General features: G+C 39.5%; 1 protein-coding gene across 9 annotated transcripts in view; it reads left to right on the top strand.

Annotated features, from left to right (window-relative positions):
• The window catches only part of RALGAPA2 (Ral GTPase activating protein catalytic subunit alpha 2), a 305,650-nt gene that overhangs the window by 32,392 nt on the left and 252,935 nt on the right, over positions 1–20,323 (top strand). For all 9 annotated transcript variants that reach the window (XM_057312702.1, XM_057312701.1, XM_057312700.1 and 6 more), the window contains one exon: positions 16,322–16,379. In XM_057312702.1, coding sequence (XP_057168685.1) covers positions 16,322–16,379 — 58 coding nt within the window. The remainder of the gene's footprint in view (positions 1–16,321; positions 16,380–20,323) is intronic.

Below are 20,323 nucleotides of genomic sequence, written 5' to 3'. Positions count from 1 at the left end.
GCCGTTACCCTTCTTTTTTAAAAATGGTTTTTACCACAAGTATTCGTATCACTAAACAATGCATTGTGCAGTTTTGTTTGGTTTTGAGTATAATAAAAATGGTCTCACGTGGTGCATAATCATCTGTGGCTTGCTGTTTACATTCAACGGTATTTCTGAGATTTATCCCTGTTTGTGAATTTAGCTCAAGTTCATTCATTCCATTCCCACTTCTGGATTAAGTGAGTATGTATGATTTATTTAATTCCAACATATTGTCTGCAGATTTTTTGTTTGTGTGTTTTCTTGGTGGACAGTCAGATTGTCTGTGAATAATGACAAGCTTGCCAGTTAGTTTGTTTTCTTGTCTTACACTGCTGGCCCGGCCCTCCAGTACGTGGGTAAATAGACACAACAAGGACGGTCATCCTGCTTCTGATTTAAAGAGTTCTGTTAATGTTTTATCATTCAGGGCTTCCCCTGCCTCCTGATGTTTTGTTTATGAAGTTTTCTGTAAATTTTCAGTAGATACACTTTATCAGAGTAAGTTTGCTTCTATTTCTAGTTTGGTAAGATTTATAAAAAGTCCTAGATAGGTTTTGAAGTTTCCAAATGTATACTTTTTTCTGCGTCAACTGAGATAACCGTGTGATGATTCTTCCTCAATATAAAATGGTGAGTTGTAGTTCTGAATTTTAGAGGCTAATATATATTGCATTTTCGGACCTATGTTCACAATTGAGATTGGCCTAAATTTCCCTTCCTCACATTGTTTCTGAATGATCTTGTTATATAAAGTTTGTAGAACCTGGTGTCAAGCATTTCTTTTTCTATTTTATAAAATAGTTTGGATAAGATTGGAATGATCTGTTCTTAGAATGTTTTTTAGTATTTCCTGTAAAAACCTTCTGAAACTGGTGCTTTTTTGTTTTGGTTTTAATTGGAAGATTTAAACCACTTGTTCAATTTCTTTAATCATTTTAGGATTATTTCAGGATTATTCAGGTTTTCTTTTTTCTTGTTTCAGGTTTGGTAAATTATGTATTTTTCTAAGAATTTGAGGAATTCTAAGAATTTTTGATCCCCAGTGTTTTAAAATTTTTTGGCATGACCCTTCTTTTGACGGTCATAATTCTTTCAGTTTTTTCTGCTCTGGATTAATTTCATTGTCTTCCGTTGTGATGTATGTTAGGCACCATATTCGCAGTAGTGGCAGTAAAAGTTACTTGTGTCCCCCTTTACAGATAGGGTTTTACTAGCTTCTCATATCACTGCAGCAGCTTTTAAACTCTGTTCCCCATCTCATTGTTCCTTTCAGTGCCTTTTCTCTCTGGCTTCTCTTAAAATCTTTTTCTTAGTCTTTGGTGATCTGTAGTTTCACCACAAAATGTCTAGTTGAAGGTTTCTTGTCTTGCTTGGTATCTATGCGTTTCCTGTATTTCTGGGTTCAGAACATTTATCAATTCTGTATAATGCTCAGCTGCTGTCTTCTCAAATGTAGACTCTTTTCTGTCCTTCTGGTGTCCTTCCCAGGATTCTTATTGAAACCTCGATCTGTTCTCCATGTCTCTCAAGCTGGCTTTCGTGCTGTTTCCCTGCCTTCTTGTGTTGCATTCTGGGGATGTCTTCGGTTCTTCCATGCAGTGCATGGACTCCATTTGGAGCTCATCTGCTGCTCAACCATTCTGTTGGGTTTTACATCTCAGTGATTTTTGTTTCGTGTTTTAACTTCCTTAAGTTCAGTGTTCATATTTGTTCTGTTGCTTTTGCTAGACCCTTGGTCCTTCATTTTTAGACGTCTTTTGTGTTCTTAAACATTTAAAATGTAATAGTTCATATTCTGTATCTGATTATTCCAGTATCTAAAGTCTTTGGTTTGCCTAAATCTGTTCTCTCTCACAATGGCTTCTTTTCTTGCATGCTTTGTGATGGGATTTTGAGATCAGATTTAGTTGAACCTAGATTTAATCTGTTTCAGTCCTGTGTTTTTCTGGAGGGCTTGTGTTTCTTTTGCCAGGGGCCTGGGAGTGTTGTTGGTTGGGACCACTTTGGCTCCATTTGAGGGTCCTGGTTTATTGAGGGAATCTCAGGTGTAGTTCATCAAATTTACCATGTGGTGGGAACTGGGGTCTGAAGGGCACAGACATCTACAGATCCGGCAGTGAAATTGACATTAGTTCTCTGGCATCCTGAATTGTTTCTCTTGAGCTTGTTGCTTATAGTAGATCAGGTTTTGGCTTACTTTGTTTCTGCCACCTTCTTTCTTCTTCCTTCCTTTCCTGCCATTTTTTAAGCCCTTTGTTAGTTTCCCGATGTCCTCTAAAGCCCAGAAATGTTTTGGGAGAATGACATTTGCTGTCACTAATTGCAAGTGTCGTCCTGCAGCAGGAAAGCCCGTCAGGGACTGTAGTCCTATATACTTCCCACAGAGGAGGTTTTAATACCCTCTCCTTGCATCCAGAAATTCTAGATTAGGAAGGGTGTTATTACAGACACATTACCATCTACAGAGGATTAGTAGCTTTTATAATAGAACAAATATATATTATTCAAAGCTTCATAAAACTTTCTTTTTGCATAGTAAATATGAATGAATAATGGACCAGCATTACTTTTGTTTATGCTTATGTTCTCTTTCTGTGTCTGGCTTTAGAAGGTAGGTTGTAATTTGTATGGTTCATTCTGAAAATTAAGTAACTTCGTTGCTACTTTCTACAAGTTAGTGCCATATAAAGAGATGGTTTATGAGGATTCAGAGGTAAATACTTATCAAGGTGTAAATAATTGGGGAAGGCTTTCTTTACAAGAGGTAGAATTATTAAGACATGTTCAATCACAGAAGGGATCTCTTGTGAAGGTAGCTTATAAATAAAACATGGATTGGAAGAAAGCAGAGAGATGAGAGAGTTTGGAAGGCTCGGAAGGAAAGTGTGTAGGGAGACCTGCTGCCTGTCTCTGTAAGTCAGGGATGATCTGGAAGGGAACCTTTGCAAAGGGAGGCAGTAGTGTTTAGATGTCATGAGCTACCAGAGACCTTACAGTGCTCTGATGAAGCACGTGGTGTGCAATTAAGGCTGCCAGCTCAGCTGAAGTTGCGGTTTCAGGCAGCGAGCAGGCCTTTCTGTCGGTCTCTGTAGCCAGCGGGAGCACTTGTACTCCTTGCAGTTGACCTCCAGACACCTTTGCCTGCAGCTTCAAATCTGTGCATCACTTGGAGTTTCTGTGGTTGCTGCTTCCTGGGGATGTTTGTCACTTTTCTTTTCTTTCTTCTTCTTCTTTTTTTTTTTTTTTTTATGGAGGTTCACTTGTTAATTTTACACTTCTTTTAAAAATATATTTCATCTATCATTGCCATGTGTTTCAAATGGCAGTGGGGGATGACAGGACCCCATAAAATGAATTTACATTGCCATCTTACCACAATATAAGTGTTGTACATGGCCATCCTGTGTCATCCTTTCCTTCTGAAGTGGATTCTGTCTTCCCAATTTTCATCAATGGAAGACTGGGGTCTTTGTTTTATAGGTGACATGTCCAAGATTGCACAGCTATCAAATGGTAGAGATTTAACCTCTGGTCTGATTGTAGATCCCATTTTCTTAACTCAGTGCCATACCGCCTACCATGTAGGAGTCTCAGTACTCTCCTGCTTATGAAGCTGTATTGCATAGGCCACATCTACCAATATGTATCTATTTTTGTATAGTTCATTAATTTATTACACACATTTATTGGATGCCAGGTACGTGTTTCAGGCACATTTCTAGGTGCTGGAGATATGGCGGTGGGCAAGTCAGACAGAAGCCCCTGCCCTCATTGAGCATACATTACATTTCATACTAGCGGAAGTGTCCACTGGTAACAATGAACTTATGCCAGAGCTCCAGTAATGACCTTCTGAGTCACAGAAAATTCTGAATGGCCCTTTGTAGAAGTGATACTTTTGGTGGCAGCCCTTGAGGTCAGTACCTGCACAGAAAAAGGAGGGCTGGTGTAGACACGTAAGGCACCTGGTGAATGGGCTTCAAGGTCAAATGACTGAGAACTTTCTATATTTGGTAGTTGAGAGGTGGTTTTAATGGCACATGGGATTTGTTTTAATCAGGTGTGGTAAGATAGGCACACAGACATGAAAATGATTGCCATGAAGGAAGCAATGTTTACTGTACTGCACAGGAGTACAATAGAAACAGGAGGCATGGCCTGCCAGCAGGGCTATGAAGAGGGAACCAGAGAGCACACAGAGAGTAGGCAAAGAGGGGGGAGCTGAGGGTGGGAGTCTTCATTGTGGTTTTTGAGGGAAGGAATGGGCAAGGCAAGGTAAGCAAGCTAAAGCAGGTTTAGGATTGGATAGTTGGAATAATTTTAGCAGGCTCTGGGCTGTAGAGGGGTCCCTAGTGGTCTAGTTCCCAGTCCTCAGGTGATTTGAGCAGGAGGAGAGTGTCCCAAGTTTGAGAGCCCATAAAAGGAGGTGGTTGTGGGAATGGATTTTGGATTGGTTGGTTTGCCTATCAAAAGCATGTGTGTACAACTTGGCTAACCCTGGGAGGGGCGGTCCCTGTGAGGTCAGCAAGGTCCCAGATGTCAGAGCATCAAGAATACAGAAAATGAGAGCATATAGTTCATTCGGAGATATTGTTTCAAGATGTCTGCCATGTCATATGCCTTTGGTACAGAAATGCATTCGTTTGGAGTTTTCCGTTCAAGGTTAAGAAAATTCTAGAATTTGATAGCAAGGCATTTCCTTTCCTCCACCCCCTCACCCATTTAAAATATACATTGACAGGAGAGGTTTAATTTCAAGGCTTACACGTGTTCTGACCTCTGAATGCTACTCATTTATCTGTTTTCAAAGATCACGGAGTTAGGCATCACAGATATACAGGACATTTGACTTCTAGACTGCTTAGTTTTAGATATATCCAAATTACCCCACCAGATTCAAGAAGCCATTTTTTCCTTCCTAGAGACCTGCACAGGTTCTTTATAACTTGCTATAGTGTGGCCTGAACCGGGCTAACACTGAACCCCTGCAGGGTCCCCGCCTGTTTTTCTTGTACATGTTGTGGGGGGTGTTGTTCTGTGGAAGTGCTCTCTCACACACATTCTGCTTTGCTTACTGCCCCTTTACCTCTTTTTGCATAGTTTTACTTCTGCCTCCTGGCTTATGCAATTCTCTTTTTGGGGACTGCCCTTTGCTCTCCTTGTCCTCTGGCTCCTACTTTCTGGCTCTGTTCAGACCCACTGATTTCTTCTGGCAACTCCAGCTAGAGGTGCCCATTTTTTTTCTGTGAACTTTTATAATAAACTCCTGTGTTACCATTTCATTCTAGCTGGATGTTCTTAGTTTCCCCTGAAGGTGGCTTTGCCTTAGCTTCCTGATGAGACTGTAAAGAGTCTCAGGCAGCAACCATTAAGTGTAATCCATTGTAGCCCCCACCCCGGCTCCTGCTCCCACAGTGACTTGCACCTGTTTATGTTTATTGTTGGATTAAAGCCTCTTAAATTCTCATCTTATCTCCCCTGGGGTTATTTGTTATTTTTATGTTAAAAACATTTTCCTTCCTCACCTAAAACTCTCTGGACAAAAGAAATAGGAAGAAGGTAGCTTTAGATCAGGCATTGATGCTGCTGAGCTGTGTGGCCTTGAGGTGGGTCCTGGCCCTTTCTTTACATTGGCTTCCATGTGTATAACGGGAAGGACTGGGCCTGGATAGCCCTGAGGTCTCTTACATCGCTCCCAACCTAGGACACTACAAATCAGGAAGTTCACAGGCAAGTCTTTTAGCATGAAATTTAATTGCATGCTTCCATTTAGTTTTGAATATTAAATCAACTTGACTCTGAGTAGCCTTTGCAGATCTAAACATGGCAGTTGCTTTTTCTGTAGGGCAGCTCTGTTCAGTAGAACTCTCTGCAATGATGGGAATGTTCTGTCCTAGTGGTATCCAGTTCGGTAACCACTAGCTATGTGGGCTGCTCAGTGTTTGAAATGTGGCTATTGTGACTGACTGAAGTTTTAATTTTAAGTAATCTCATTTGATTTAAATTTTAAAATTAAATAGCTTCATGTGCCTAGTGGCTACTGATTGGACAGAGAAGCTCGATAGTCTATCAACAGAGCCTTGTTACTTTATTTCTCTTTGTTAAACACTTGGTTAAATCCTTAGCACATTTGTGTCCTCGTAGAGCAGGGGACTTAAGGTTTAGGGTTTTACTGAAATGGTTTCCCTTGGCTTCTCAGGCTTTGTTACCAAAGTGCCATTGGCTGGGGGGAAGCATGGTTCCAAAGTGGCCTTATGCAAACATGAAATTGAAAAGCCACACACAAATTCATTCTACTTTTCTCATGCTTGTTTTAGGATGAAAATGATACTTTAAATAATGGCCAAATTAAGGAGTACTTCATCTCCCCATCACAGCTCCCATCTTCCCTGCACTCGCTCCCCTCACCCCAAGATAAAGAAAATTCTTACATGTCATTTCAGGAAGATGTATGCTGTTTCTTCTTCTCCCTTGCTTCGGTGGGGGAGATAGAGTTTGGAGAGGTGTGGGTACTAGGAGCAAACTGCAGCAGGTGAGCTACCCAGAGAGTGCCAATGATCTGTGGGGAGCTTCAGGGGCACACGGAGGATGGGGAGTAGACTTTGGTCACTAGTGTTTGTTTTTCCTTTACTATTGAAGGTGAAGTTTGGTTGTTTGAAATTTACTCTAGGCCTACCTACCATCTCCCTTCCTTCTCCGTGGTGTGGAGGTGATGCTGGATTGGAGGCAGGACTCGTGCATATGGAGTCTTGGTGTGTCTAGTTAGTTTGGGAGTCAGAGATGACCAGCCGTGAATCCGGGACTGTGGTGGAAGCTGTCTTACTTTAATGGAATTCAACACTGGTTCTCTTGTTCTTTATTGCTCCAAGTGAGTTTATAAAGATAGTGGGTTTAGCCTCTGATTCTTTTCCTCAAAATAGGGGGAAAAGGATTTTTACTAGCTTTTCTGATAATAACACAACTGGACCCAGTGCAGTGCCCAGAGTTGTGCACAAGAAGGTGAAATGAATGGCTGGTTTTCACTCTCTGTACAGTTGCTTTGTATTTGCAATCAGTAATTTGAGTTTTGATATTTTTGCCAATATAGATGGAAATTATTTATAACTTTTCACACTTAATAGCATTATCCTACCTCAGGTATTAATAACAGAGAAGAATTTCCTGAAGAAAAACTAGAATTATGAATATACTAGGATTACAAATAATTCTGAGATGTTTGTTTCCATTTCTCCGCCTCATTCTCCCCCCACCTCCTTTTTCTTCCCCCACCTTCTTTCTTCTTCCTTTGGTGGAACTGCACATCTTTGATAACTCTTTGCAGATGAACACGAATCCGAAACTCCTGCACAGGTTCAGTGGAAAAGCTTGGGCTGAATCATAAACAGACCAGCACATTCAGGGCAGGTATCCAGCAGGATTAAGTCACAGTCCTTCTGCTTTCTTTATATAACAGCTAAGGCCTTTTCTTATGAGCAAATACCACATAGCAAGACAGCAGAATTGTAGTTTTGCAATTAACTGGCTTCCACAGCCCCTGCTTTCTTTTGCTTTATTTGTCATGACTTATTTCAGACAGTCCAGTGTGCAAACATACTTGCACACTACTCCCTCCTTCTCATGCTGAGTGAAGGACTTCCTTCCACAAACCTCTCATGTTGTTATTGCTTTTTATTCTTTTTTCCACAAGGACCACTTTACTCTTATTGAGTGGAGGAGGGACAAGAACAAATAAAATGAACAAGAAAAACAGATTCTTTTTAAATCCTTGAAATTTAAGTTCTTATTGAGGATTTCAGATATTTGGATGCTTCCATGGATTTTGTTTTTCCCTTAAAAGAATGATGCCAACTTTGAATGCAGCTCCTGGGTCATTGCAATAATTCTAAATGGCTGATTGCAATTGGAAAAAATCCAACAAACAATAAAACAAACCTAGTGTTAGTTCTCGTTCCCTGGAGAAAATTTTAAAAATAACTGAGCCAGTAGAGACACCCATCTCCAATCTCCAAAGCTATCCTGAATTCCAGTTGGTGAGCAAAATCATTGCCACTGGTTGTCCTGAGCAAAATGTTCGGTCACTTTTTCGTGACATCAGGGGTATATTTTAATATGTTATATGTATTTTAAATGATAATAGAAGTATGTATGTAATTGTTTTGGCTTCATAGCATTAGTCATACTTGTTTTTATTAATGTTGAGGCTTGGATGGGAGCAACTCCAGATGATAGCAGTATTGTTATGATATAGTGTGACCTGCTGCATGATATTCCTTGAGGCCCCTGTGCAGGGATCACAGTAGAGGCCCGGACGGCCAGTCGTGCCCTTTCTCATTTGTCTCATATATTCCCAGTGGTGGTGAGTTAGCTCAGAAATCATGTCTCCATTCTGTGCTCAGTAACAGATACTGGGGGAATAATAAAAAATAGGCCCTTGCCTTTCATTTCTATAGCCTGTGGTTATACTGGTGTCTGCTTTGAATCATGAAATGTTTATGATTTCTGCAACTGGGAAGATGGAAACAAAATAAGAACATCCAATCCTTTCTGGGGATTCTTTGAATGCATTGCTTGTGGTTAAAATTTGATTATCTTATTACAGGATGTTAATAATTTGACTTAAACTACAAGTGTCTAAGTTGAAAGGAACCATTTTCAATGGTAATTTTTAACTTCTAAATTTAATATTTAAGACTACAGTTTTCTTTATGCCTTGAAACTTATAGGTGAGAAACTTGGGATTGATCCAACAGGATATAGTGAATTACTCAATTCACTTTGCTGGGAGGGAAATTGGAGACATGTTTGGGGAAGTCTGAAATTACATTCTGGTGATTATCTGTTGCACCCAGATGCCCTGAGCTTCCTGGCATGTGGCCCCTCTCATGTAGTGTGCTGCTTGACTCATTGGTAACTGACACCCTCAGAACAGGTCCCCTGGAAGGCAGCACTAGCAAATGCTTTAAAGACCCTTTCAGGGCAGATGGTAGAAACGACATCAGCGCTAAATATATGGAAAATTCACAATAGCATGTTGTATTTATTGTTAGAAGAGCAGAAGATAGGTAAAGAGCTTTTTCTCTCCCTTTAAGTTGATTTGGATTAGTGCGTTAACACTATTTGGATGCGTTGGTTTCTTTTTTATAAATTCAGGAGAGAGTTGTACAAACATGCTCTACATTTTTTTTTTCTTTTTTTTTAATGTTTTTTTTTTGTTATATTATGTTAGTCACCATACAGTACATCCCTGGTTTCTGATGTAAAGTTCGATGATTCATTAGTTGCCTATAACACCCACTGCACCATGCAATACATGCCCTCCTTACTACCCATCACCAGTCTTTCCCATTCCCCCACCCCCCTCCCCTCTGAAGCCCTCAGTTTGTTTCTCATAGTCCATAGTCTCTCATGCTTCATTCCCCCTTCTGATTACCCCCCCTTTCTTTATCCCTTTCTTCCCCTACTGATCTTCCTAGTTCTTATGTTGCATAGATGAGAGAAATCATATGATAATGTTCTTTTAAGCTAAACTCCCTATTTTTTCCCTTGTCAGCACTTCCTTTACCTTGCACCCTATGTCATTTGGCTAGTTTCAGGGAGAGTTGCACCCCATGCTCCCTGCTTCTGGACATAACAAGTTTAGTTGGCCATTGTTTTGGTAGATTACCTCACATGAGTTAGGATGTAATCTTGTCCTCATTCTCCATCATCCTACCTTTCTAAGCAGAATTGAAATCAAGTATGAATCGACTGCGATATGTTGCAATCATCTGGTAATAATTTGGGAAAAAAATGTTTCCCATACAAATTAAATGAAGATCAGCAGTTTTAAAGTACACTATAGCATCTTGTATAAACTCCAGCTTACATTTCACATTATTTCTGGTCATGCAGTAGGTTCTGAAGAAAAAAGAACTATGGATAATCAGTTAAAAGAATGACAGATTCCCTGATGTGCTGATCAGTAGTAATACCTAATTTTGATTTCAAGTGTGCTATAATGGATTACCATATAGATGCAGCTGAGCACTGAGCATTCAACAGAGCCATGTGTTTTTCGGAAAAGTAATATTTATTCACACTGTGTGGCTTTCTTGAAAAATTTTTTTTATTTTACTCTCCAGTGAAACTACAAACAAGATGTCAGTAGCTTTATGTGGCATTCCCAGTAGTGTAGCTTAGAATATCGGCTGCAGTAGAAATGGCACGATGTATTTGCCTCAGCAAAGGTAGGCTTCCTCTGGGACTTTCTGAGGGACAGGCTTAGCAGTTAGACACAGATGGCCATATGGGGCTTTATTTTTATTGCCTTCAGAGACTTTAACGCATAAAAATGGTCCTTGCAATATTTGGGTACACAAAGAAGCATGAGCGTGGGTGACGTTTCAACCTTTGAGTTGTTGTATAAGATTCTGTCCATTTGGGAATGTTTTTAGTAGCTTGGACGTGGTGTTTCATGTTCAGACCTTATTGAGCTTATTTTTGAGTGTCTTTAAAGTCCATCCATTTTATAAATAAGAAAACTTTTATCTTGAAGTGGTGATGATGATAGGCCTGACCTCAGGACAAGTTGCAGACTACTAGTGGCAACTGACAGTGTGCAGGTGTGTAGATACACGTCATCTTGCTATGTTCTTTAGTTTTCTTTATATTGAAAATACATTTTTCTCTATTGCACATTAAGAAAATAAACCCAAATCAAGGAGACGGAGAAGTATTTTGGAAAGCTGAGAAGCATAATTCAGTGCCGAATTGGTTTCCTGACTGAAGTAAAGGTCTGAATAACAGTGGGCATGCCAAGCATTCATCTAGTCCAATATAAAATCTATCCTGAATGTGACTATTTAAGGTGCCTCCATAGAAATACAATCATTACAGTATTTGTCCTCTTGTGACTGGCTTATTTCATTTAGTATAATTTCCTCAAAGTTCATCTCTCTTGTAGCATGTGTCAGGATTTCCTCCCTTTTAAGGCTAAATAATATTTTATTGTATGTACTCCTATCCATTTTAAGCTTTGGCTTATGGCCCACAGTAAGTAATGTATTTTAGGGGCACCTGGGTGGCTCAGTCAGTCGAGTGTCCAACACTTGGTTTCAGCTCAGGTCATGATCTCAGGGTCATGAGATTGAGCCCTGTTATCAGGCTTCATGCTCAGTGGGGGGTCTGTTTGAGATTCTCTCTCTCTGCCCTCCACCACCATGCACTTTCTCTCTCTCTCAAAATAAATAAATACATCTTAAAAAAAGAAATGTTTTTTACATAATGACTAGTACACATGTATGTATTGTTATTGAAATAATACATTATTAGTATATGTTACATAATAATAGTAAAATATATTATTATATTATTGAAATAAATGTTTTACCCCCCCAAAAAAATAAAAAATAAATAAATAAAATCTATCCGAATCTGTAGAGTAATTCTCTCAGCATCTTCTATATGCTGTTTTAAAATCAAATGGCTGGATGGGATCAAAAGATGATCCTGGAATGCAGCTGGGGTGCCCAGTGCCCTTGGTGGAGAATGCATGAGAAAGTAGGATACTGAGTCACTGCCATGCCATTCACTCAGGAAGAGTGAACTACAAGGTAGGAAGCAGAAGAAGGCCTGGAAGGACTCAACAGGCTTAGGCTTCAGTCAACATGGGGCAGCAGCCCATTGACAAGAAACAATGTCAGCAGAGATGGTATCCTTGGAGTAGGGTGCACTGCTCTTAGTACTTCAGCCTCTTAATATGATGGAAATATTCTAATTAATCATTGGAAGATTATTGTGGCAGAGAGATGTGCTGCTCACATCGCCCTTCAAGAAAGAATTTGCTACGGAGCTGCAAGGAGCAGGGTTAGCTGGCAGCCCGAGGCTGTCAGTGCCTTCAGCTCTCCAGCCACAATCACCTCTTCTCATCCCCAGCCATTGACTGAGCAAGGTGGTGGTACAAGGACCTAGCCATTTTCAGGCACACCAGACCCCTCTAATGCATCATCTTTGCTGTGGCACTTCTGCTAAGCTGGCAGAGACTTTTAGCTCTGTATGGTGGTCTGAGGCTCCCTGGCCACTCCTACTTCCTCATTTCCCTTCCACAGATGTTCCTTTACAGTAAACCAGGGCACTCCTAACTCCACCGCAGTGTCTATCCTCAGAGAACTCAGCCTGCAATGATCATTATTCATCTGTTATCAAACATACTGAACTAGCCTCTGTAATAAATTTTTCAGTGAAGGGAAGTATGAGTTAGAACCATAAAACTTAGATGTGAATGGAGGCCTCTCTTCAGTCTGGAAACCTCCTAGGCCATCTCCAGGCCGTGCTTTTTCTGGGTGCTAGAGTTGCTCATGTGGTCAGCAGCAGCCTGACTGCTGAGACTCTGGTCCTTATTCTCAGGTCCAGAGTCATTATTGATTTTCTCTTTGCTTGTGATGATTTCCCACATTCTGTAGACAGCTCTCTGGGTACTGTACTCCTGTCTGTGTCCTTGTCTGCAGCTCATGGGCATATTGAGGTATACATTCTGTTGGTAGAACAGTGCTTGCATGGGTTCTTGTTAAAATATTCCATAGAGAACGTACTTATTTTTACTTCTTCTGATTCCCTTTTACCATAATGGTACTTACAACACAACCTGGTTTTTACCCTTACTTCCTTTTGTGTATTACTCATCTAATACACATGTTGGTGTATATTGCAAGGTGAAGACCTACTTGATTTTTTCCCCCCAAAAAGCCATTTATTTGTCTCTGCACAATTTATAGATTGATGTCTGGGTGACAAAGGTTATGGGTTCTTCAGGCAGCAGATAATGCTGAGTTCACTTGAGTTAATACTAAAGTCAATTTTCTTATATTTTCATTTACATCAGTTTTCTTATATTTTCCAGCATCTTTTAACTTTTTCTAACTAGGTATATATGTAAATAGTAATGAGTATTTTTAATCTCTGAGACAAATAAATGTGCAAACACCTGGGAAATTCAAAATTTCTTCTTTGACCCCTGCATACTTGTCTCTAGCTTCTGCTCTTCCTTCTTCATCCTTTAAAAAAAAAAAAATTGAGAGAGAGAGCGAGCACAAGCAGGGGGAGCTGCAGAGGGAGAGGCAGAAGGAGACTCCCCAATGAGCAGGGAGCCTGAACCTGGGCTGGATCCCAGGACCCTATGATCATGAGCTGAGCCGAAGGCAGATTCTTAACCGACTGAGCCACCCAGGCGCCCCTTCCTTCTTCATCCTTATTGTCTTTGGAGAACTTCAGTGCACTGATATCTCTAGGGTTTCCTTTCATCTCCTTTTAAGCTCTCTCAGAGGGATCTTATACACACACATGTTCAGCTGCTACCTATATCCTGTTACCATCCTGCTTCTGCCCTCCAGGCCCATATATCTAATTGTCTAGAACATCTCCTTGAAGAAGTCCATTGACACCTCCAATTCTAGGATGTCCAGAACCAAACTTGACATGCTTCAGTTCTGGGATTCCTTCTAGATTTGATATCTTAGATAGAAGTATTGCCATTTGCTGAGCTGCTGGGGAGTTATTCTTGAGTCCTCCATTCACCACAAGTACTCTGACTACTGTCTTGACAGTTTTACCTACTACATATCACTATTATATGCTTCTCCTCTTTATCTTGCTGACCTCTGTCCAGGCCACTTCATTCCTCCTCTGAAATGCTGCCGTTGCCTCTTCATTGATATCTCTGCCTTTTGTCTCAGCCATCTTCAATTCCCGTCCACCTGGAACTTGTTCAGTGATTGCACAGTGCTCCATGAGATCATAGCGTCACCTGCCTCTCCAGGCCCTTCTCCCCTTCTCACCTACCTGCCAGCCAAGTGGGCTCTCTTGCTGCTGCTGTTCCTTTCAGGTCCCAGGCTGTCTTTGCCTCTTGGCCTTCACACATGCTCTTCCTTTTGTTCCTGTTCTCCACGAGGCTAATTTAATTAATTCTGTAAGTCTCAGCTCAAGTGTCCTTTTTTCCTGGTACCATTCCGTGAAGCTTCTATTGAGATGTGGTGCTCTCCCCCTCACCTCTGCAGCAAGTCAGAGAAATTTGTCAGCCTTTTTTTTTCCTGAATGATATTTTCTTTATCATCTCTCTTGCCCATTAATCACGAAACCCTTAAAAGGAAGAACTAAATAGTTTATTTATATTTATTTTATTTCTGCATTTCAAATGCCAAGCTTGGTATCAAGTGTATAGATATTTTTCACTAAATGGGGTATGATATACATGTACCCATTGTGTGTATATAAGTGTGTTTGAGTGTATGTCAGCATTAACACGTAATAAAACAAGATATAAGATACCCTTTAGAGTTATGGGCTTATGAGATGCTGAGCCCACATGTTCTAGAGGAAGTCTGAAGTGGAAATGTAGGAGAGAACTCCTGTTAGTGATTGTCAGCACGTGATCAGCCACATACTGCTTTTAATATATATAATCAAATAGTCTTCAATGTAATTAATATAGCATTTTCATCTGTGTAGATGCGTGGTATGAAGAATTTATAAGAAAAGCCATAACTAAATATATTTGTATTTTATTATGTTTGTCAAATCTTGAAAAATCAGTTCTTTTAAATTATACAGCTTTTATTTTTTTTGTTTGGGTTTTCCTTACTAAGTTTAGGGTTTAAAAAATGCCCACCCATTTTAATGTATTTTAATGTAAATACTGTTAAGTCAATGACATGTTGTAAGGAAAGACCCAGGTACATTTTATGTTAACGTGAACAGACGACCAAAGCAAAGATTAGGGTACTTGTAAATCTCAAACCAGTTCTGCAAGTAAAAAGCATACATAATTCTTCTGCTGAGTATTTATTTGAGCACATGCTATGTGCCAACCATGCTCTTGGTGCTAGGGACACTTCCGAGAAAAGACAGAGGTGTTCTTGTTCTTGTGGGTCTTCTACTCTGGGGGAGGGAATACCGCCTTCAAATGAGTGAATGTGAAGATCACTTCAGCTAGGGGTTAGGGCTAGGAAGATGACAGAACAGGTGGTAGAGAAAGCATCAGAGCAGGGGTGAGGTGGTGCCCAGAAAGAAGGCCCAGAGAGGCCTCTGTGGGGAGGTGGTACTTGCAGTGAGAGGGATGGTGAGGCGAGGCCATCAGCACAAGGCTGTGGGTGGAGAAACATCCAGGCGGAGCAAGGAGTCTGCCTTTTAAAGTCACTCACTTCTGATGGAAGTGGACCTATAATGCCTTTTCTCAGTGGATGTTCCTACCTGTTCATTGTTGTCAAATGAGAACAAATGAAGTAATACAGGTATATGTCACTGACCCAGGGGAACGTTAAGATAAGAAAATGAAAACAAAGCAAAACATCGGGCTGGCTCAAATGGAGGAGGCAGGTTATTAGCTGCCTGGAAATGTACTTATTCAGGAGAGCTGGATATACATTTTTTACCTTCATCTTTCAAAATGGTAGAGTATTAGCCTAGATAAACCTAGAATGAGGATTTTTCATGGTAAAATAGTGATGCGTTATCAATACCAAGAAATATATTTTGATCAGTTTTTGGATTTCTACACTTCTTAAAAAGGTAGTTGCAGATAAAGTACAAAGAATCTTATGACCCAAGAGTAACTGGACTAAAAATAATTTTAGAGTGGGGAAAAAAAGAAAAAAACGTATTTGGGTTTTTGCTTTTGGGAAAAGCTGCTTTTATTAGCCAAATACTCTTGTACATCATACGTTCATTCTTTATTGTATCTTCCAATGTGTGGGGTGAAGGGGGTAGAATTCCTAACTGCAATCCTAACCTTATTTTTAGCTATTATTTTCAAGAAATTCTTGGCAGCAGTTTCATTTTGTTATTCCACCGTGTGCTCATGGTCTTATACTCCTTGTTGTTCAACTTTCTTCCGACTCTGGTCCTTGTCCAGAGACTAATAATGATGATAATGGAATGGGGAAGTGGAAGGTGAAAAAGCAGAAACCTGGGAATCTGGCATTTGAGAAATAATTATTTTAATATGAAATTAAGCAATGGCTATGATTTAATTAAGATGAAATGATACTTTTCAGGTTTTTTTTTTTTTTCCTTCTTTTTCTTGTTTTCTTTTAGGAGGAATTAAACTTGGGACATTGATGCCGTTAAGGCACTCAGGGAAGGAAGGTTGCTTGGGACAAGTAAAAGACACTGTCCCATGGGCTACAGGGTCAAGTGCACTATTTATGTTATTAGAAATACTTTTTTTTTTCTTTTCTGAAATACACACACACACACACAGCACTGTCATGAAATGTGTAGTTTATTTTCTCTTTATATCTTAATAATTTTTAAATTTGTTTTGTAGAAAATACTGCAATTTCTACCTGAACGAATTTTCTTTCGATGGCATTACCAGAGTATAGGTAAGAACAATTTAAAGATTTTTAAAGTGATATAGATTTCTTCCAATTGAATTTTCAAAATGTTTTCTATAATTAGCACCATCAAGATTAGGTTATAACAAGGGATGGTAAGAAGGGTATGCTGGTTAAAAGTAAGACAAGTCCAACCTGGACGTTGGAGGAAAACAGAATATCTATCTTGCCACAGGTGCTCCTTAAAAAGGATGCTTCATAGACCAGCAGCATCAGCCTCACCTAAGAGCTAGAAAATGCAGAATGTCAGGCCCATGCCGCACCAACAAATCATAGGCAGCATTTTTAACAGGAGCTCCAGGGGATTCCTATGCACAAAATTGTTTGAGAAGCATTAGATCCAGAGTATTTTTAAGTAATTTTTCATTTTTTCCTTACAAAAATATCTTGTTCTTCAAGATTTTATCATTGATGCATAGTTACTCTGTTTGAATGCTTTAGGGTGTGGCAGCAGGAGGGAACTTGAAATATAACCAAGTTACCACGGCTGCCCTTTCTGTGCAGCTCTTAACATCGAACAGTGTTTCCTCTCAATTTAATATACATGGCACAACTGGTGTAATTTCTGCTACTGACTGTGACTCCTACTTTTTGTTTAAAGAGTGTCTGGTTGGTCTTTCTGCCTTTGAAGACTGACAGTTCCTCCCTTTTTTCCTTCTTGCCAGATGATCATATTTGGCAGAACATAACCTTATAATGGGATCTTAACTCTCTGATCATTCATTCATTCATATACCTCTTGAGGGAGAAACAAAGTTCTGGGGCAGAAACAAAGAATATCTCACCATGTTTCACTTATTTATGGAACATAAGAAGTAGGAAGATCGGTAGAAGAAGAAAGGGAAGAAGAAAGAGGGGGTAAATGGAAGGGGGAATGAACCATGAGAGACTATGGACTCTGGGAAACAAACTGAGGGCTTCAGAGGGGAGGGGGGTGGAAGAATGGGGTAGGCTGGTGATAGGTATTGAGGAGGGCATGTATCGCATGGTGCACTGGGTGTTATATACAAGTAATGAATCTTGGAACTTTACATCAAAAACTAAGGATGTACTGTATAGTGACTAACATAATATAATAAAAAATTATTATTAAAAAAATAATATCTCATCATGCTTGTATAAGCTGATTGCTGGGGTGGGGGATAGGTGAGAAAGAAAATAATTGCAGTATAATTGTCACATGAAAAGTTGTAATGGTAGCAACGAAGAAAGTCAAACAGTTCTATTCAGAGGACTTGAGGAAGGCTTCAAGAGAGGTAATCTCTACCTGAGCCTTGAAATACGAGTGTGGAAAGGGTTTCCTAGATGGGAGATCGATCTCTGAAAGACATGGGAGCTAAAAGAACATGGCACATGCAGTGGATATTTCAAAATTCAGAATCCCAAATTTAATTTAGTACTATTTATATGAGAAATACAACTGACCCTTATAGAAACTGAACTGTTTAGTGAAATATATATAATAAATACATCTACTTAACTGAATGATGATATCATTACTTGAAGGTAGATGCCTTGGTCTTTAAATCTTTCAAATACACAAAGAAGGTTTCTCTTTAAATTTTAGCATTATCAGTAGCATTTCTGTTAATTGCTACTTTGACATTGTGTATTTAAAGTAAAAATTTAAAAATGAAATGGTAAGTATAATCTGAAGGGGGAATTGTAGGTATTTGTAACACTCCGTGGTGTAGGAGAAATAGATGAAAATGAGAAATAACTGCATGCAGACCTTTTTATTTGTGCTAGATATAATCCGTTCATTCTGTTTATATCGTATGTATGAAAACCCTACTCATTTTCTACAGAGAGTACTTTAAAATGTCTGAAGCTTAATAGCCCCCCTCAGCCTGAATAAACTTACTAGGAATGGGTGTAGAAACTCATTTGCTCTTTGTGTTGTGAAACTTTATGCATCTAGTAGGTGGTCTATGGTATCACCTTAATTCTGGCTACTATTACCACATGGACTGGTTACAATTGCAGGTACAGTTAGCTTTTACACAGTTTAATAGTGTCTGACTGCGAACAGTGACTCTTGGATTGGGATTGCAGAGTACTAGTCTCCTGAGCTAGCATGGGAACAGGTGCTGTTTATCTAGTTTTTTTTTGTAGAATAAGCTAGTTTATCTAGTGTATAGAATAAGCTGTCTGTGTAACAAGGTCAGAATAAGTCATGTTTTAGAATGTTGAAGTATGAGCATTTGCATATAAAATCATCCTTATTTTGATGCTTATATGCCTAATACTTGAATCAAACAGGCTCTTTTCAGATAAATGTATTTTTGCATGATTTATCAAACTGGGTAGAAGTTGATGGTTAGGTCACCATACCTTTTATTATGATCTTAAGGCTGAATGTACTTTGGAATCAGAATTTTTCAGATTTTAGAATAGCAGTGTGGTGTATTGATGTTTAATAAACATTAACACAATGTTGGTGTCTATATATAACAGCCCAGGGGACTGGACGTTCTCCTGTAACCAAGAGAATTCTTATTTCTGTAGCCTAAGATATGAATATTCAGCATCAGTGGATTAACTACATCCAAAATAACCTCAGGTTAGTCGGGTGTTGCCACCACATGAGTTCAGATGCAGATCAGGTCCTGTCCACTAGTGAATTACACACACAAAGCTTTTGTTTTCATAATTTCTTAGATATTGAAATTGCTGATAAGGGATTGTGGATTAGCAGTTCTACACATTTTCTTGACCTCGTTCTCTTGCATTCTTCTCAGTTTATTTGGATTTGTTAAAATGGCTACCATTTTGTCACTCAAGGTCTTGACCAAGTTAGTTATAAAAACTGAGACTATAAGGAAACACCAGATTTCAAAAGGAAGGAATGTGCATTAAATATTTCCATAGCATCGGTATCTTCTTGACTTCCTCGAAACCTCTTGAGGGTAGGACAAGAAGCTTTTCACTAGTCAATTCCAGGCATTCTACATACCTAGTATCCCTTATTTTAGATCTTTTATATTCTAGATATCTAATATTTCTTACCTAATATGAAGACCACTACTGTATAAACTACTTATGTTACCATGGCTGGTAGTAGCCAAGGTACTCTGGAATACTGAGTTAGAACCTTGAAGCTGGGTTCACACTCCACTGCTTTGGTATGCTTCCTGCCACACACTACAAATAATGTCCCTAAGTATAGAAACCTAAAATAAGAGCAAGTCCTATATTCTGCAAGTCTTAAAAGTTCTCAGACCTATCAGATAGCCAGGCTTATACAGAGAAAGAAGAAGTTAATTTGAAGCATCAACTGCCACAGTGTGAAGTCCATTTGAAGTCAGTTTCTTATCCTGTGATCTTGTTTTGTCAGTAGCAAAGAGAGAGGTTCTGTTTCTCTCTAAACTGTTTTTAGAGGGAGAAAGTAGTCTATAAATTTCTCTATGCGTAAGGATGTAAAGGCTGGCTCCTTGCTATATATAAGCCATTGAATGAGGAAGCCTGTTTGGACTCTCAGTGTTGTCATGTGAAATGAACACTGTTCATTATTCCAGGTATCTAGAGATACTGCTTCAAGTGAGGTTTAGAGGGTAGGAAGATCAGGGAGGTGACTGACAGAACACTCACCAACCGTGATGTCTGCCAACCTGCTACTCAACTGTTTGTAAGTTCCCATGACTCATTATGAATGGGAAGATTTTCCTAAAGTCAGTTTTAGGCCAATACATCATGGTGGACAAGGGTGGCACTTGAAGGCTTATCTCTGTAATAATGAGAGCTGATAGGATGTGAGGAGATGATAAAGAATGGCACATCAGTAAACCAAGAATATTTGGTGCAGGGACAGGCTGTGGCCCCCTTTCATGTGCCCATGCATCATCAGTACAGGATTCAAGTTATATGGGTTTGCTTTAAGAGGGTTTACTGCTCATGAGTCTCTAGGAAGCACATTTCCCGTCCCGTTCAGC

This window comes from Ursus arctos, unplaced genomic scaffold (assembly GCF_023065955.2).
Source record: "Ursus arctos isolate Adak ecotype North America unplaced genomic scaffold, UrsArc2.0 scaffold_16, whole genome shotgun sequence".
NCBI classification, from domain to species: domain Eukaryota; kingdom Metazoa; phylum Chordata; class Mammalia; order Carnivora; family Ursidae; genus Ursus; species Ursus arctos.
This window is presented reverse-complemented; position numbering and strand designations above follow the sequence as displayed.